Raw genomic sequence first — 20,493 nt, forward strand, 5'->3', positions numbered from 1 at the left:
ATCCAGCAACAGTACTGAAGACTTGTGCTCCAGAACTTGCCGCACCTTTGCCAAGCTGTTCCAGTACAGCTACACAGCCAATTACTGCCCCATCAGTCTACTAAATTTTAACAGTAAAGTGATGGAAAGGGTCATCAACAGTGCTCTCATGCAGCATCTGCTCAGCATTAACCTGCTTGGTGATGTCTGGTTTGGGTTTCACTAGGACCACTCAGCTCCTGACCTCATTATAGTCTTGGTTCAAACACAACCAAAAGAACTGAATTCCAGAGGTGAGGTGAGAGTGATAGCCCTGGACATCAAGTATGCATTTGACTGAGTGAGGTGTCAAGGAGTCCTATCTAAAGTGGCGGCAATGGGAATTGTGGGGGGGAGGGGGGGGTTATTTTCTGCAGCTTGGAGTCATACCAAGCATATAGGAAGATGGTTGTGGTTGTTGAAGGTCAGTCATCTCAGCTCCAGGACATCTCTACAGGAGTTCCTCATGGTAGTGTCTTAGGCCAAACCATCTTCAGCTATTCCATCGTTGACCTTCCCTCCATCATAACGTCAGAAGTGGGAATGTTTGCGACGATTGCACAATATTCAGTACCATTCACAACTCCTCAGATACTGAAATAGTCTATATTCAAATGCATCAAGATCTGGACGATATCCAGACCTGGGCTGAAAAGTGGCAAATAATATTTGTGTCACACAAATGCCAAGCAATCACTATCTCCAAGAGCTGGAAATGTGTTGCTGGAAAAGCGCAGCAGGTCAGGCAGCATCCAGGGAACAGGAGAATCGACGTTTCGGGCATAAGCCCTTCTTCAGGAATGGGGAAAGTTTGTCCAGCTCAACATTTCAATTCCCCCTCCCACTCCACCAAGGATATGCAGGTCTTTGGACTCCTCCATCGTCAGACCACAACAAAACGACGGTTGGAGGAAGAACGCCTCATCTTCCGGCTAGGAACCCTCCAACCACAAGGGATGAACTCGGATTTCACCAGTTTCCTCATTTCCCCTCCCCCCACCCTGTCTCAGTCAAATCCATCAAATTCAGCACCGCCTTCCTAACCTGAGATCTTCTTCCCGACCTCTCCGCCCCCACCCCAGTCTGACCTATCACCCTCACCTTGACCTCTTTCCACCTATCACATTTCCGACGCCCCTCCCCCAAGTCCCTCCTCCCTACCTTTTATCTTAGCCTGCTGGACAAACTTTCCCCATTCCTGAAAAAGGGCTTATGCCCGAAACGTCGATTCTCCTGTTCCCTGGATGCTGCCTGACCTGCGCTTTTCCAGCAACACATTTCCAGCTCTGATCTCCAGCATCTGCAGACCTCACTTTCTCCTCACTATCTCCAAGACACAATCTAACCACCATCCCTTGACAGTCAATGACATTGCCATCATTGAATCCTCCACTATCAACATCTCAGGGTTTACTTTTGACCAGAAAATGAACTGACTCACTACATAAACACAGTGGCTACACATGGTGGTCAGAGGCTAGGAATACTGTATCAAATAACTCACTTCCTGTCTCCCCAAAGCCTGTCCACCATTACAAAGCAAAAGTCAGGAGTGTGAGGGAATATTCCCCACTTGCCTGAACAGGTGCAGCTCCAATAACACTCAAGAAGTTTGACACCATGCAGGAAAAAGCAGCCTGCTTGATTGGCACCACATCCACAAGCATCCACTTCCTCCACCATCAGTGCACAGTAGCAGCAGTGTGTACTATCTACAAGGTGCACTGCAGAAGTTCACCAAAGATCCTCAGACAAGACCTTCCAAGCTCATGACCATTTCCATCTAGAAGGACAAGGGCAGAATATACATGCAAGTTGCCCTTTAAGCCACTCACAGCCCGACTTAAAAATATATCGCCGTTCCTTCACTGTCTCTGCGTCAAATTTCTGCAATCTCCTCTTTAAGGGCATTGTCGATCAACCTACAACATGTGGACTGCAGCGGTTCAAGAAGGCAGCTCACCGCTACCTTCTCAAGTACAACGAGGGACTGGAAATAATGCTGGCCAAGTAGCAATTGCAACATCACATGAATGAACAACAAAAAATAGCTTTCTATCCTATATTTTCTGATACAGAGGATACTCCAGCTTTGTTTTTTAATGTAACCCCAAGTGTAAAATATTAGCAATGCTTAGCACTCGCCAATCACCATCTCCCCAGTTCAATCAAAAAAGCAAGAAGGGCATATTTTCTAAGTAAATGATGATGGAACATAGCATTTTCCACCAGAAAAGGACATCTAGGAATAGGGAATTTGAAGCACATAATTTTACATCCAAGTTTATTCCAGAGCATCTCAGCAGGACTTTCCTCCTCTAATGGGAGGAGGGGAGTATGGAACTTGATTTGCTGCCTCCAGCAGGCCTATGGAATTGGCAACGGAAGACTACCCACCCACAAGCAATGAGTAGTCAGTTAGTGGTTGACTAGAAAATTCTAGATCTTTGCAAAACATCAGAAAGTAGGTCAGCTAGCTACTGTCATCCCCCACCCTAGCAGCAGAGTAGGGGGCCAGTGCTCCAAACAAGCATTTTAACCTCCCCTCCCCCCCGACCCCTGCTAGCTGCCTAGTCACAGCTGCAGCCAGAAGCTGGTCTATGAAGGCTTGAATCTGTCACAGCTAGTTGCTTCAAAACTTGTATGATTTTCTAAAGTGGAGGCACATGAGGCATCACTTACGTCCTCTTACCTGAACTGTAAGTTGCTGTTCCTTTCTTGTTGGAAGGCATCCCATTGGTCCTCCTGCTTTGACAGAGCCATTTGCTATCCCCAATTGGGATCACCAGCCTTTCTTCGACCACTCATTGGCCAATCCAGAGAAATTCTCTGCCAGACTGTTTCCCACACAATGCAGCGTTGTGACCTCCATTTGACTCCAACATCAGGGTTAAGATTCAAAAGGCAAAGACTTGTATTCCATTTCTCAAAATTTAGGGCTGAACTCTGCATTATTGCATTTTAGATTAGATTAGATTACTTACAGAGTGGAAACAGGCCCTTCGGCCCAACAAGTCCACACCGACCCGCCGAAGCGCAACCCACCCAGATCCATTCCCCTACATTTATCCCTCCACCTGACATTATGGGCAATTTAGCATGGCCAATTCACCTAACCTGCACATTTTTGGACTGTGGAAGGAAACCGGAGCACCCGGAGGAAACCCACGCAGACACGGGGAGAATGTGCATCCACCACACAGTCAGTCGCCTGCGGCGGGAATTGAATCCGTGTCTCTGGCGCTGTGAGGCAGCAGTGCTATCATTTTATTCTGATAAAGGAGAATGCAGAAATATGCTGGTGAAATCTCAATTCTAGCCATTGAGATGTATCACTACTGAAAATTCTACATTTCTGCTGCATGTTATGACCAACTGGGGTAACACATTATAAATCAAGCCTCACTACTCCTAGAGTCATAGCAAATATTAACTTTTTTTTTAAAGTGCTCACAGTACCTTATTTTATCTGACTTTCAGACCAAAGTTGACAGAAAGCACAAAGTTAAAAATAATACAACACCAGGTTGGACTATATGAAAGAAAGCACAGACCAGGCCTCTATACTAAAGGAGAATAATTACTTATTACAAGTAGCTACAAGTAAACAGATATAAACCAGTGGAATAAAACACTACTATCTAAAATTGTACTAAAACTGTAATACATTCTATCTTTATATGCACACACATACAGAAAGACAAACAGACAAACTTATAGGAAAAATAGATATTGGCAGAGGTAAAAAGAACTGGAAAGTCAGTTCAGTAGTCTTTGCTTCCTGATCCCGATATTGTTGATGATCTTTCTTCAGTTGTTGCTCAGTTGTATTTCTCCAGAAGCTTCTACTAGGTTGTAAGAAATACAGAGTGAAAGATTCACTTGGAAAATATCTCTGATCAATCATTTCAAAAATCACAATTCACAGCAACAGCTGGAGAAAAGGTAACTGGTTTTCTTCAAGTTTAACCCCTTCTTACTGCAGAGAGCAGGCAGCTTCTGCTGTGTAGCATAACAGCATAGACTTCAGTTTATTTTTTCTCTGTGTGTGTCTGTGTCTCTGTAACTTATTTTCAGTTCCAACCTGCTCACATGGCTGTGAACCAATCAGCTTCACATGTAAACAATTCCTGATTGCCTGCACATTGCAGGAACCCACAGCCACAAAAAAAAGTGTTCACATAAGGTACCAAATTCACCAAATTAAGATGCAACCATCTTAATAAATTGGTGCTTTTAAAAACAGGTCTTTCTCCTCACAGTCCACTGTTTTTAAAGACACAAAAATAACAAGACACAGCTCTCATACTTTTGTGACATACTGGCAGAGACTTAAAAGAAAATCCTCAGCTCCTTTGATGTCTGAATGCTTAATTGTACGGCCATTTTGGGTGGAAAGTATGCAGAGAATGTGACTCCAATATCAATCACCAGCTTTGCTGATGACAATGTGGGAATGAGAATTGGCCTCTGACACGAGTAAAACACAACAACATTTCCAATGCTGGTTGCAGTGTTCACTGATTGCAAAGCGTGTACAAGTAGACATCAAGTAAGGACGGGATCCTCTCAAATAAATGGCCATATAACATGTCTGGGCTCACCAATGAAGCAGAACCATATCATTAAGCCACCAAAGCTTTCGGTGTATGTTGAGCCATTGCCCGGCATAAACCTAGAATTAAAAGGGGAGAACATCAAAATAAGCACGGCAAAGCCCACACAAGTGAAGGCATCTGCTCAGCTAATGTTAGTCCAATGTGTCAACTGTAATCTTCCGCATAAAATTAATGAACAGAAAACTTCACATTGGAACGCAATAAGATTTTAAAAATGCATAAATAATATAGAGCAGGCAGTGGTCAGAGCCTGCCTCTAACAATATCACTGTGTAGACCTTCCTACTGCTTAGGTGGCTGGAGCCAGCTTGACACAAGATGAAATGCACCTCAAAGAGAATTTAATTTCCTCTTCCTGAGCAGATATAGACGCAAGGGTCGAAATTTAGATGGTCAGCACACCATCCCATTTCTCCCAGTCAGTTCTGCTATATGGTGCCAAAGGCATCTGAAACATGCAATGGCTTCCATGACTTTATACTATTTGGGATACTTCAACATTCATGGCATGTTCATCCAACTCTAATGGCCTACTGGAATCACTGTTTGATATATTCCATGAAACCGGGTGAAGTAGAAGCCTCTTTACTCAGACTGGATATGGCAATCTATTCATAACTCTGCAATTTCAATGCTTCAGAGCTGAAAAAGAGCTGGAGTAAACCTTCCCATTGCCATTTTCCCCATACACTTCCGTGGCAGCATTGTACCACATAATCATTAGCGGCTTACCATTTTACTTTGGAAAGTATCTGGGGTTTCTCAGTTGACAGGAGTTTTGTTGACACTTGTGTTGCATTGAGAAAATACTTAGCCTTGTTAATTCCAATCTGCTTATTTTTGAATTTTAGCTGTGCTATCAATGACATGTGTGCACCTGCAGTGACAATGCCCACTGTTGTGTTTTGTCAATAATTTACGGAATTCTGAAATCAATTTTCTTCTTTCAGGAACGGCATGCAGATGACCTGATCCAAAATCAACACTACCAGGTTTGCTGACCAGTCAGTATTACAGAGAAATCACATAAAATCAATCATAATTACAAATCCCACCAAGAGTTGAAATTCGTCTCCAAAACCATTTTGGTTTTCATTTTTGACCTTCATTTTTAACCATGTGCTTCTGATCGTCACTCTGTTTCTCTTTATTTTACGGCTATCATTACAATCAGTGTTTATCTGAACTTTCTCATTCCTCTCGTGTATTAAATACACCAATCTATATGTTTTTCATTCACTGAGCTTAAATCAAGGCTCTTCATTAAACTATGTCATTTGCCATTGTCAGAAACGACGTGCTAAGACACACTCCCAATGGCCATATCGTTTTAGGCTAAATTTTTAGATAATGGTCATGTGAAACCCAGCACTTGTCCATATTCTGCTATTCTTTATACTGGTATCATTTTTATGACTCCAGATAAAGCACACAAAAATCGACTCGAATACGCAATTGTAGCCATATTGTTATTAGAGGGGCAGAATTCTTAAAAAGGACAAGCTCATTTTCAAATATACTGTGTGAACAAAAAAAAATTTCATTATTGAAAAATTATTGGGGTCCAATAATTACCATTATAAATCATTGTTGCGTCTTCTCCGTTGCTGCTTTGACCTTGTTAGAATAATGTTCAAATTATTAATGTCCAAATATGTTACAACCAAACCTTCCATCTAGAGAGACAGTATCCCACTATTGTTTCCACTTGTTCCTTAAATATTTTAGGCTGATCATCTCCACCTTTCTATTTAATATTTGCTGCTCTGCCCAGAAATAGCTCTGATTTTTTTTTTTACTGATTGTTTCCTGCTCTCCTATTTTAATTTAAATTACCATAGTAATCAGCGGTAAACATTTCCTCATTGCACCTCAATGATTGTCTCGCCCATGCCATATTTTTTCTTTTTTTCCCCTCCTAGAAACCCTGGCAAAAGAGATCAGCCACCTGTCTTCTCCTTGCACTGTTTACAACACTTTATTCACCTCTGGTTCCTCATGTATCAAACCTGGACATTATGCTCAATGTGCAGCACTGTATAATTGGACTTAGTGTTACACACCAACTAATAGAGATGGAGTCAATTCTACTGTGACTAATGAAGTATGATAAAAGGGCTGTAATCTGTTCATTGGCCCATGGCAAAAGTACAGTGCAATCATTATCATCACAATGAAACATTTGCAAGTGATGACATTTTCACATGATGATGGTACATTAAATGTCAAGTAGAGTATTTTCACAACACTTAAGTCTCTTCAAACACAGCATGTTTAAACGCTTCATATATAAACAATGCAAGTCAAATTAGTCTTAATAATGAATAAAATTAAATAATGGGCACTGATTTTTTTTGTATTGTTCCTTTTCATTTGGCAGGAAGTCATTAAAAATTTAGTGAAAAGATATGTTGCGGCTATGATCAGAAGTGCCAAAACTGATGAAGGACTTACAGAAGAGAACTTTAAGGTAAACATGGCACTTGCTTCAATGGGTTTAACCTTTTGGTAATATTTTGAAAGTGGATTTCAAGCCTTCAAATTTTTAAGCAGTTTCTTATCCTATGATGTTCTACTCAGATTTTAATAGAGTTAACCAAAGTGGTACTTTCTGCTTGCTCAATTGTAAGGAATTATTCCAACCATCAGAACTGACTACTGAGGGAAATATTGCTGCCAGCATTGTGTAGGCAATCCCTAATTTAAATGGACAGATTCCAGGACACTAAATACCTCAGTACTTTGCAGCACCATTATTGAATGAAGGAGCCCTGTCATCTGAAGCAATAGTGTTATTCCATTTCATCGCAGTTTACCCTAATACCATTAAAAAAAGCACCATTTGCCGATCTATAGGGAAAGAATAGGACTAGACAGATAACATCTTCAGAGTACAATCACAGGCATTAAAAGGTGAATGCCTTCCCTCTGTACTTCATTTTTCTATGAATTTCTAAACGAAAAATGTTTAAAGAAAACTCAGACTGTGGTTCACGTACAAAATTTTGAACTAAGTGTAGTACAAACATATGTAGTGCCCTGATGTGAGACATGACAGTGAATTGATGATGGGAGACTAGAAGCAGTCGAGGTATTCAAATATATAGATTTTAAATGTTGTCATCAGGCACTTTCCATACAGAAACTTTTAAATATTGAGTACTGCTGAAAAAAGACACATTTAGTCAAAGCTTTTTTTGCCTTGCAGTCATCAGGGCATCTCACAAGAACATAAATTCAAGGGTCGAGTGTGTGGTGCTGGAAAAGCACAGCAGGTCAGGCAGCACCTTTTAAAATCCCTTAGCCTTTTAGGAAATGAGATAGACTGGGCACTTTTGAGGATGAAAAGTGACCACAATTCTTGATCAGTAAGAGGATGAAAGGAGAATTGAGTGGAGAAACATATCAGCGCAGACTCAGTGGGCTGAACGGCCTAATTCTGCTCCTATATCTACTTAGGCCATTCATGGGTTTGTGCAGTGTATCTCAAGAAATAATCTAGTAGGTGTTCCTAAAGGTTTGGGTGATGTAGCTGTTGTAATCGCCACTAGTGGGGTATGCCACTAACAGGATGCCGCTATAAAGCTAAAATGATATTCTTCCTATTACAGAAATGAGTAATGTTGGATATGAATTTCAGTGCCAATGTGATATCAGGTATGTAGGTCATATATCTAAAAGATGGCAGATTGTAAAAAAACGTCCTTTGGCTCTTCACAACAAGCAAGGTACTGGCTGTACTCAAGCAGATTCTTCACAAAACCTGCAACACAATGTCTAATATTGTCATAACAAGATGTGATTCTGCAACTGGACCACATTTTCTGGATAATCTTGAACATGCGCAGAATTATGCTGATACTCAATATAGGGTAGTTAGTCAATATTGGTATGATGCACTTGTGTGCACGAGTAACTATATATATATTGATACACAACACTCTGTCCCATATAGACAGAAAATACAAACTAAACTGGTTTCAGCTCAGCAAAATACATGATAGCTATTCATTCGTTCCTATCACAGGGTATTATCCAACCAATCAATCCACCTGGTTTCCATTTAAACAAAACCTGTCTGTTAACTGTCTATCAGCATTAGTTGGCATATTCTCTCGCGTTGACGCTCCAACCAGTCACCACTGACCATTTATGCTCTATAAATGTTGGCTTTTCCTTTGCATTGGCAGGCTTGCAAAGTGTCTTGATGGTGTAAGATGAAAGACTCAGAAAAAGTTTCTTTTTTCAGCGATACTCAAATTTTGTACTACCAACTAATATATAATAATTAATTATGACTGACTGCATATACATTGCTGGTAATAAAATAAGCTAGGGTCCTTGTGGTGAAATGATAGTGTTCTTACCCATGACATGTGGCCTAAGTTCAAGTCCTACTTGCTCCAGAAGGGTGTTATAACAAATCTGAACAGGTTCATTAGGAAAATACCCAATAAAATTGTTGGAAATCTGAACCCTGGTAAAAAAGTTCCTCAACATATTTTTGTGCTTTGAGGAAACATCATGCCAAATTTGAGAGATTTCAGGTGAGGACCTTAATGTTTCAATGCCATGTAACATTAGATTATGATTCGGAGATGCCGGTGTTGGACTGGGGTGTACAAAATTAAAAATCACACAACACCAGGTTATAGTCCAACAGGTTTAATTGGAAGCACACTAGCTTTCGGAGCGACGCTCCTTCATCAGCTGATGAAGGAGCGTCGCTCCGAAAGCTAGTGTGCTTCCAATTAAACCTGTTGGACTATAACCTGGTGTTATGTGATTTTTAACATTAGATTAGATTACTTACTGTGTGGAAACAGGTCCTTCGGCCCATCAAGTCCACACCGACCCTCCGAAGAGCAACCCACCCAGATCCATTCCCCTACACCTAACACTACAATTTAGCATGGCCAATTCACCTGACCTGCACATCTTTGTGACTGTGGGAGGAAACCAGAGCACCTGGAGGAAACCCACGCAGACACGGGGAGAATGTACAAACTCCACAGAGAGAGTTGCCTAAGGCGGGAATTGAACTCAGGTCTCTGGCACTGTGAGGCAGCAGTGCTAATCACTGTGCCACCGTGCCGCCCATAGCATTACAGACTCCTAAAATGTACTGGTGATTATATTTCATACAAGCCATACAGACCAGAAAGTTGCAGGCTCCCAAGATTAAACTTAGCTAGTTGGTTTTGAATCAACCCATTTTTCTCTTTCTGATTTACATTATGTGCCTTGGGTAGGACAATCAAGTTTCAAAATACAAACATGATAGGTGGGCAGACAGCACATTGCAAGGGAAGATTATTTCAGCTCTCCAGCTGATCAGGAAAATGAGCCTTGTAGATCCCAGCTGCATACTTTAAAAAAAAGGTATATTTCCCCGTTAAGACTTCAAGATTTTTAAGTTGTCAACCCATTCCAAACACAGTTAGAACAGACTGTATTCTAGGTTGAATCGATTCAGCTGCCTATTTTCATTCACTAAATTTGTATATTAACTACTCATGTATGTGTCATTCTAGTCAGACATCTTAAAACATGACCATTTTTGTGTATCTGATAGTCAGACATCTGGATTGTAACAGAATATATTCCTCCTCATTCATAGGCCCCCCCAACTGTTCTCCTTAGTAAACCATTTGTTCCATTTTCAGACATAGTTATAGTTATAGTTTAGTTTGATTAACAACTTAATTTTTCAATGTAATGATAAAGCTAGCAATAGGGATCACAATTGGCTTCATATTTTGGCAGAGCTCTTGTCTAGGGTGTAGTAAAACCTAAATCTACTTCATTTTGCAAAGGGAGCAATTCTAAGGAAGGAAGGAATATCCTTCTGCAGCTGGCCAGTAAACACTGAACGGAAAGAATCAGATTAAAGCAAATTTGACAATAACGCTGGGGACTGAATTTACAAATCATAAGAATTTGAGTCAGACTACGAATGTGGATTTATTTCTTTCACTGCATTAATTGTAGTAACTAGTCAAAGTTTGGCTAACAGTATTTCTGTAATGATGAACATTACAGGTAGCAGGTGAGAGATAACAGGTTATCAGAATGTCTAGGAAAGACAGTGATCACCTCTTTATGACTTAACCGATATAGCTGGCTCTTTCTGGTCTGTATAAATTGCTAACTTGATACTTTTGATAATTTCACTATTAAATCATCAGGTTTGGAGGAAAGAAGAATCTTTTAAATACATCAAATTAAGATAGCTTAAATTTAAATTTAACATATGCAGACCATATGAAATATATTAATATATTTTATTATCATAGGAACTGAAACAAGATATCTCCAGTTTTCGCTATGAAGTTCTTGACCTGTTAGGAAACAGGAAATCATCGCGAAGGACATACTCTACCAGCAGTGATGGGATGCAGATGGGAGATATGGAGGATGATAGTGCTGAAGAAATGAAAAAAATCGTGTCATTCAATTTGGCAGGTGAAAGTAATGACAGAAAGACGTTGAAAATGAACTCTTTCAGTGTTTCAGCTCTTATTAAATCAGTTTCTGGAATTGACCTTAATGAAGAGAAATCCAAAAATAACAGGATGAGTAAGCAATCTTCCTCAGTCAGAAATGGCAATCGATTCCAGAGATATCCAAATTCGAAGAAGGATTCATTTAAAAGACTTGGCCTTTTGTTCAGCAAGATGAATGGGCAACTATCTGAACCAAGCCCAGAGCCAGTGTCAAGCATTTCTGATGGACTACTTCAAGCACAAAATGTGTGGCAGGACTTCAATTATTCCCAAATTTCCAATTCTAACAATATAACAAAGAGTGAGAGCAGCCTTAATGCTGTTGGTCTTAATGAAGTAAACAGAAGAAACAGAATTGATAGCCATTGTTCAGCTAACCATGATTCCTTTAATTGTTCTTCCAATATCAGTACCTCCAATAACAAACTCATTGACTCGTCAAGTGACGTCTATGACTCCTGGGGGGAAGCCTGTGACTTGCTAATGACCAGATGGAACAGTCATCAAGAGGACTATGTAACGACTCAATTATAATACTGTATATCAAGATACCACTTTACCACAACAAACTTTGGGTCATGTTCATGAGGAATTATTTTATAAAATTGAATATATGAGAATGTGTGGTTGTAGGGGTGTTTTCTAAAGAGGAACCACACTTCCTGTAAATTACAACTTGTATTTGTACAGCATCATTAAAGTAATAAAACATCCAAAGGCATTGCACAGGAGTGTTAGGTGAAAAAAAAATGATGCTGAACCATGTAAGGCAATAATAAGTAAGATTGGTCAGAAGAATAAGTGCCTTAAAAAAGGACAAAGAGGTAAAGGAGGAAACATTTAGGAGTAAATTAAAGTTTAGGCCCTTGGCCTTGGAAAGCACAGCTACCGAAGGTAGAACAATTAAAAATTGGGGCTGTTCAGTGCAATCAGAATTTGAGGAGCAGATATCTTGGAGTGCTGTGTAGCTGAAGACAGTCACAGATAAAAGGGGACAAGAAGACAGACAAGATCAAGTCATTAGATGAAAGTGCGGACTGTAGATGCTGGAGATTAGAGTCGAGAGTGTGGTGCTAGAGCAGGTCAGGCAGCATCCGAGGAGCAGGAGAATCGACTTTGTTGAAAGGCTTTTGCCTGAAACGTCGATTCTCCTGCTCCTCGGATGCTGCCTAACCTGCTGTGCTTTTCCAAGATAAAGTCATTTCTTAATCAGGAACTAATTAAGTCAGCAAGCACACCGATGATGGGTGAATGAGACCTGGTGCAAATAAGGATGTAATAGCAGAGTTTAATACAAGTTTGAAGTAAAATGTAAGACATGCACTGGAATACTCAAGAGGGAAGAACATGGATAAGTATTTCAAAAACAGACAGGCTGAGGCATAGGCGAAGTTGGATGATAGTACAGTGATGGAATAGTCTTAAGTGAGGAGGAGATGTGGTCGAAAGGTATCCTCAGTACCGTGTAAAGAAAGACTAGGCTAACTTCGCAGTCCCTGCCCCCTAATTTGTTTTAGGCCTGCAGACTGTAGTGGTTCATGAAAGCAGCCCACCTTCACCTTGTCAAACATCCATTGTTGGAAAAGAATCAGAATCGATTAGAGGAGGTAATAACAGAACATTTGCAAAATCATAAACTATCAAGCACAGTTAGCATGACTTCATGAAAGAGAAATTATGACAGAGTAACCACGTGGTCAGAGAAAGAAATCTATACTGCTGTCTGACACAGCAGTGAATCTGCACAGTTACTGCCTTTGCTGTTTGAGTTCAAGTATCTCTGGACATCGGAGTGCGTCTGGGAAAAATTAACAAACAGCAAAATTCACAGCTGACCTTGGAGGAACCTGTGTGGGAAAGCTCACAGCACAGGAACAGATAAGTGCATAGTTCTTTTATGTGTAACTTCACTGTAAACCTACAATAGTGAGTAGAGTGGGTTCTTTCTTGATTATATGTTTTCTTGAGATCTGTCTCTTGATTAAATTTAAAAAATATAAACCATAAATATTAAGTTAGCCTGGTGCAGTGTTTTTTTTTTAAGAGCAATAATTTGGTGCTATTTTCTGGGTATGTAGATTGTGAAGGAGTAAAGATTACCTTTAGTAGAATGTGCTCTTCCTGTCGGATGTGGGAGTTTAGGGAGAGTTTCCATGTTACTGATGATTATATGTATAGGTAGTGTCTTTGGTTGCAAATCCTATCATATTGCATGGATTGGTTGGAGCGGCGGTTAGATGCAATAAGGAATTTACAGGAGCTACGGGGTGTGATGGATGGCAGTTATCGGAAAGGAGAAAAGCCGCAGATATAGTCAGATAGATGGGTTAATCCAGGAAAGTTAGGAGAGGGAGGCAGATAGTGTAGGATCTCCTCTGCGATCCCCATCTCAAACAAGTGTGCTGTTTTGGAAAATGTAGGTGGTGATGGACTCTTAGGGGAATGTAACACTAACAGCTAAGTTTCTGGTATCAAGAATGGCTTTAATATAGTGGAGGGTACGTCAGGTTCCAAACCTTTGAAAGTGATAGATTGTCAGAGGCACAGACAGACATTTCTGCAGCTGGCAGCGAAAAATCAGAATGGTGTTTTGCCTCTCTGGTGCCAGGATCAAGAATGTCTCAGAGGGTGCAGAATGTTCTCAAAGAGAGGGACCAGGAGGAGGTCATTGTGCACATTGGAACTAATGACATAGGAAGGGAAAAGAATGAGATTCTGTAGGGAGAATATAGGAAGTTAAGGTATTTAAAAAGGAGATCCTCGAGGCAGAGAGATTTGCTTGAGGTGCTCAGGGAGATAGTGAGAAAAGAGATCAATCTTGGACTGGTATAGTTGGGAAAGGGAGCCAGTCAAACAGTCAGGGCAGGCAAGAAGAAAGCAGAGAACAAGGTAGGACTTTGATTTTAAAGATTCATTCCCTATAGTATGAAATAGGCCCTTTGGCCCAACAAGTCCACACTGACCCTCTAAAGAATAGTCATGATAAATTAAACTGCATTTTTTCCAGTGCAAGAGATCGAACAGGAAGGGCAGATTAACTCAGGGCATGGTTAGGAACATGGGACTGGGATAGCATAGCGATTACAGAGATGTGGCTCAAGGATGGACAGGACTGGCCGCTTAATGTTCCAGGATACAAATGCTACAGGAAGGATAGAAAGGGGTCCAAGAGAGGAAGGGGAATGGTGTTTTTGATAAGAGATGGCATTACAGCTGTACTTAGAGGGGATATCCCTGGGAATACATCCAGGGAAGTTATTTGGGTGGAACAGAGAAATAAGACAGGGTTATCACCTTATTGGGACTGTATTTTAGACACAATAGTCAACGGGAAATTGAGAAACAAATTTGTAAACAAAATGATAGGGTGGTTATGGTAGGGGATTTTAACTTTCCAAACACAGACTGAGACTGCCATAGTGATGGAGAGGAATTTGTTAAGTGTGTACAAGATAATTTTTCTGATTCTATACATGGATGTACCTACTAGAGAAGGTGCAAAACATGACCTGCTCTTTGGAAATAAGGTAGGGCAGGTGACTGAGGTTGTCCGTGGGGGTACACTGTGGAGCCAGCGACCATAATCTATTAGTTTTAAAATAGTGATGGAAAAGATTAGACAGGATCTAAAAAATTGAAGTTCTAAATTGGAGGAAAGCTAATTTTGTGGGTGTTAGGCAAGAACTTTCAAAAGCTGATTGGGGGCAGATGTTCGTAGGTAAAGAGACAGCTGGAAAATTGCAAGCCTTCAAAAATGAGATAACAAGAGTCCAGAGACAATGCATTTCTGTTATAGTGAAAGGCAAGGCAAGCCTGGTGAGTGTACAGAATACTGGATAACTGGACAAATTGAGATTTGGTTAAGAAAAAGAGAACATATGTCAGGCAGGTATAGACAGCAGAGATCGAGTGAAAGCTTAGCAGAGTATAAAGGCTGGAGGAATATACTTAGAGAGAAATCAGGAGGGCAAAAAGGCGACATAAGATAGCTTTGGCAAATCAGGTTAAGGAGAATCTAAAGGGATTTTACAAATACATTAAGGAAAAAAGGTAATTGGGTAAAGAATAGGGCCCCTCAAAGATCAGCAACCCAAGCCTATGTGTGGAACTGCAGGAGGTGGGAGAAATACTAAACAAATATTTTGCATCAGTGTTTACTGTGGAGAAGGACGTGTAAGATAATAGAATGTGGGGAAATAGATAGTGACAGCAAGTTTTGAGAAGATTTATATTTCAGGTTGAGTAAGTTTGTTCGCTAAGCTGGAAGGTTCGTTTTCAGACATTTCATCACCATGCTAACATCATCAGTAAACCTCCAGTGAAGTGCTGTGTTATGTCCCACTTTCTGTTTAGGTTTCCATGCGTGGGTGATGCCATTTCCTCCTCTTTCTCAGAGGGTAGTAGATGGGCTCCAAATCAATGTGTTTGTTGATAGAGTTCCGGTCAGAATGCTATGCTTCTAGGAATTCTTGTGCAGGTCTCTGTTTAGCTTGTCCTAGGATGGATGTGTTGTCCCAGTCAAAGTGGTGTCCTTGCTCATCTTTATGCAAGGATACTAGTGAGAGTAAGTCATGTCTTTTGAGGCTAGCTGATGTTCTTATATCCTGATGGTTAGTTTTCTGCCTATTTGTCCAATGTGGTGTTTGTTACAGTTCTTGCAAGGTATTTTGTAATTGACATTCATTTCGCTTGTGGTCTGCATGGGGTCTTTCAAGTTCATTAGCTGCTATTTTAGTGTGTTGGTGGGCTACCACAATGCCCAATATCAGTGGGCAAGCTGTTGGAGGGAATCCTGAGGGACATGATTTACATGTATTTGGAAAGGCAAGGACTGCTTAGGGATAGTCAACATGGCTTAATGCATGAGAAATCATGTCTCACAAACTTGATTGTTTTTTGAAGAAGGTTGACGAGGGCAGAGCAGTGGATGTTATCTATCTGGACCTCAGAAAGGCGTTCCCATGGGAGACTGGTTAGCAAGGTTAGATCTCACTGAATAGAGAGAGAACTAGCCATTTGGATACAGAACTGGCTCAAAAGGTGGAAGACAGAGCGTGGTGGTGGAGGGTTGTTTTTCAGACTGGAGGCCTGTGACCAGTGGAGTGCCACAAGGATCAGTGCTGGATCCACTACTTTTCATCATTTATATAAACAATTTAGATGTGAACATAAAAGAGGTATAGTTAGTAAGTTTGCAGATAACACCAATATTGGAGGCACAGTTGACAGCAAAGAAGGTTACCTCAGAGTACAATGAGATCTTGATCAGATGGGTTAATGGGGTGAGTGGCAGATGGACTTGAAATTAGATAAATGTGAGATGTTGCATTTTGGAAAAGCAAATCAGAGCAGGACTTATACACTTGATGGCAAGGTCCTGGGGAGTGTTGCTGATCAAAGAGACCTTTGAGTGCAGGCTCATAGTTTCTTGAAAGTGGAGTCGCAGGTAGACAGGATAGTGAAGGCATTTGGTATGCTTTCCTTTATTGGTCAGAGCATTGAATACAGGAGTTGGGAGGTATTATTGCGGCTGAATAGCACACTGGCTAGGCCACTTTTGGAATATTGTATGCAATTCTTGTCTTACTCCTATCAGAAGGGTGTTGTGAAACTTGAAAGGGTTCAGAAAAGCTTTACAAGCATGTTGCCAGGGTCAGAGGATTTGAGCTACAGGGAGGGGCTGAATAGGCTGGGGCTGTTTTCCCTGGAGCATCCGAGGCTGAGGGGTGCCCTTATAGAGGTTTATAAAACCACGAGAGGCATGGATAGGATAAATAGACAAAGTCTTTTCCCTGGGGGTGGGGGAGTCCAGAACTAGAGGGCATAGGTTTAGGGTGTGAGGGTAAAAAGCTAAAAAAAGGGACCCAAGGGGCAACTTTTTTCATGCAGAGGGTCGTGCGTGTATGGAATGAGCTGCCAGAGGAAGTGGTGGAGGCTCTTACAATTACAACATTTAGAAGGCATCTGGATGGGTATATGAATAGGAAAGGTTTAGAGGGATACAGCCAAGTACTGGCAAATGGGACTACATTAGGTTAGGATATCCAGGTGACATGGATGGGTTAGACATGAAGGGTCTATTTCCATGCTATACATCTCTATTACTGTAAGTTGAGATTTTGTTTTTCATCTCAACAAGAGTGAATAGAGTGGAACTAGATGTGCTGTATTTAGGCTTCTAAAAGGCATTTGAAAGGTCTCACACAATGTTAAGCTATAAAATAATAGCCCACGATGTCAGGGGTATACCTTGCTTTGGATAGAGAATTGGCTCTCGGGCAGGAAATAGGATACAAAATTTTCAGAGAGGTAGTGATAGGTTAAGTGAGTGGGCAAGGAGGTAGCAAATAGAGCATAATAGGAAAATATGAAGCTGTTCATTTTGAAAAGGAGAACAAAAGAACAGATTATTTAATTGGAGAAGAAACTGCAGAAAGCTGCAAAGAGGTTTGGGTATTTGTGCATGAAACAAAGCTAGCACAGGTACAGCAGGTATTTCAAGGGGATGGAATACAGAAGCAGGAAAGTCTTACTGCAACTGTACGTGGTACTGGGGAATGACATCTGAGTAGTTTTGTTCCCCTTATTTAACAAAAGATATTTCATTGAAGGCAGTTCAGAGAAGGTTCACTTGGACGACCCCTGGTATGGAGAGAATGACTTCCAAGCAAAAATTAAAACAGGTTGGGACTGTATTTGGAGTTCAGAAGTAAGATTGCATTGAGACATAAGATTCTTAAAGGACTTGACAGGGTAAATGCTGATCAGATGTTTTATGGAATAGTTCAGGACTAGAGGGTGTAGTCTCAATAAGATGCAAAGGAGGTTGCAAGTATTTGCAACTCCATGCCAGAGAGCTGTGCGGGCAGAGTCTTTGTGTATATTTAATATTAAAGGTAGATTCTTGATGAGAATCAAGCGTTACAGGGAAAGGGTAGGAGAGTGGATGTGACATGTTGAATCAGCCATGATCCTATTAAATGGCAGCACAGGCTCAAGGGACTCCTATTGCTGTTTGTTATAGTCTTACAACAGATAAGAGGTAGCCAGCACTTATTACCTGCAAAGCTGACATTCCAAGATTGCATGCATTAAATTACAGGAGCAATTATGTTGTTGATTTGATAATCTCGCAGGTCTCAACCTAGAGTGTTCAATTCTCACCATAATAGTTGGTTCACAAGTTAAATAAATCTGGAATTAAAACTAGATCAGTAATGGTGCCAAGGAAACCAGCAATTTGTTAACATCCTTTAAGGAAGGAAACTAGTGTTATAATCTCTTTACAGATGTCTGTAAGAAATCCAAACTTTCCATGGCCAATATAAAAGAAGTTGCATGATAAGATTTCAAGTTTTAAGAATTCTATTTCAACAACTAAAGGCAACATTGAATGATATACAACTTGTATTAAAAAGAGTGCAGAAAATAACTTGCCCCTTTTAACATTTAAAAACTTTACCTTTTCACTCAGCTGTTACATTTCATACTGCCTGACTTAATATTTTGGAACCAGCTCAGCCCATACGTACAAATAGAATAACTCCAGGTTTTATTTCCATTTTTCTCCTTTCCTGATCTTAATCATGAAAAACAGGACTAGGTTAAGTTTTTTCTGGAGATTCTCCCTCCAGTTCAGGCTAGGTGTACCTTTCCCTCTAGTTTTAAAACTTCAATCTTCAGCTCCTCCATTTGATTGCAAGCTCTTACCTGCATTTCTCTGCAATGACCCATTGACCTGCTGCCTCCAGCTACTCATGGTCTGACCTTGCAGCCTGACCAGAGTCATCTCAAATGACATTGAAAGCTGTTCAAAATCAAACATCATACTTCAGATGTTATGTTGAAGAGGTCAAGATGTAGACGATTGGGTTAAGAACATTATCCTGATGTGTACCTGTAATGATGTTCTGGGGCTGAGATAACTGCATTCCAACATCCACAAGTGTCAGTTTCAACTTTACCCCCTCAACCCTCTAACCCACTCGCTGATTCCCTAAAACTTCAATTTTGCTGGGGGTTCCTTAAAGTCGTTTTGTCAGAAGAAAAAGATGACAAATGCTGGAGATCAGAGTCAAAAAGTGTGGCACTGGAAAAGTGCAGGTCAGGCAGCATAAGAGGAGCAGGAAAGTTGATATTTCGGTCATAAGCTCTTCATCAGGCCTGATGAAGGGCTTATGCCTGACCTATCGACTCTCCTCCTCCTTGGATGCTGCCTGACGTATTGTGCTTTTCCAGTGCTACACATTTTGACTAATCGCAAGGACACTCATTCCAACCTAGCCTCTGGAATACAGCACTTTGTGTGCAATGAAGTCAGGAGCAGAGTGGCCTTCATTGACTCCAAACTGAACATTAAGATTACTGCTGAATTAAGTGCTACGTGATATCTGCTTGCCATTTGATGATACAAAAGTATTATAGATGTAAATCCAGGATAAAAGTGAAAAATACCAGAACTACTCAGGAGGTCTAGCAGTATCTGTGAAGAGAAACCTTTAAAATCAGGTTGATGGCTTTTCAGACTCGTTCATTCAGATGAAAATTTTATACATGGATGGGATGGTGGATGGGATGGTCTATGGGGAAAATCAGATAAGAAAAAGCACGATTTAATAGAAATGAAAGACCAGTGTTACAAAGGATACAAACTAATATCTAAAGTGTAGATAACATACTTTCCTTCAGGCTATCACAGACATTTGACTGGCTTCTCTTCACATCACCAGTCTCCCTCACAATATGAAAACATGTGAGCATATGTGGAAGTCAAAGTTGAAATGTTCATAGCACTGCAGTGTGTCCAGGGAAAATTAATTAAATACACTATGGACTGTATGGAGCTTGGTTGGAATGGTGTAGAGGGTCGCAGTCCTCCTGGTTGACAAAGTAATTTATCGAGGAGAAAGTGAGGTCTGCAGACGCTGGAGATTAAAGCTGAAACTTTATTGCTAGTAATTTATCGACCAAACCTTTACAATGACTGAGTTCCCAGTGAAGTGTTTGGTAAGAAACCGTGCCTTGCAATGACTGTGTATCAGTAATCACTTATGGACACAGAAGCTGGCATTCATCTCAGGAAAAAATCCCAAGGAAATGTTAAATGCTTTTTTGAAATTAAGGATTTAAAAGTAAAAAGCAATTGCTTCCAACAGATGTCAAAGTACATAGATGTGAGATAATTGACAGAAGTCAGAAACAAAAAATGTATTTTGCAAATCATCAGGAATTGGAATATAGAGCTGATTAAAAGATGCTGAAAACAGATTCCATACAACAGCAGCTTTCAAAAGGGAGTTCGATCATTCCTTGATCAAATCTTTGTAAATCTACAAAGGAGGAGTGGGTGA

General features: G+C 40.5%; 1 protein-coding gene across 2 annotated transcripts in view; it reads left to right on the top strand.

Annotated features, from left to right (window-relative positions):
* LOC122557341 (short transient receptor potential channel 5-like) overlaps positions 1 to 11,864 on the top strand; it is a 101,178-nt gene extending 89,314 nt beyond the window's left edge. For both annotated transcript variants that reach the window (XM_043704946.1, XM_043704947.1), the window contains 3 exons: positions 5,588 to 5,629; positions 7,018 to 7,107; positions 10,934 to 11,864. In XM_043704946.1, the coding sequence (XP_043560881.1) occupies positions 5,588 to 5,629; positions 7,018 to 7,107; positions 10,934 to 11,677 (876 nt within the window). In that variant the 3' untranslated portion in view covers positions 11,678 to 11,864. The remainder of the gene's footprint in view (positions 1 to 5,587; positions 5,630 to 7,017; positions 7,108 to 10,933) is intronic.
* The last annotated feature ends 8,629 nt before the right edge of the window (positions 11,865 to 20,493 follow it).

This window comes from Chiloscyllium plagiosum, chromosome 15 (genome assembly GCF_004010195.1).
Source record: "Chiloscyllium plagiosum isolate BGI_BamShark_2017 chromosome 15, ASM401019v2, whole genome shotgun sequence".
Taxonomy (NCBI): domain Eukaryota; kingdom Metazoa; phylum Chordata; class Chondrichthyes; order Orectolobiformes; family Hemiscylliidae; genus Chiloscyllium; species Chiloscyllium plagiosum.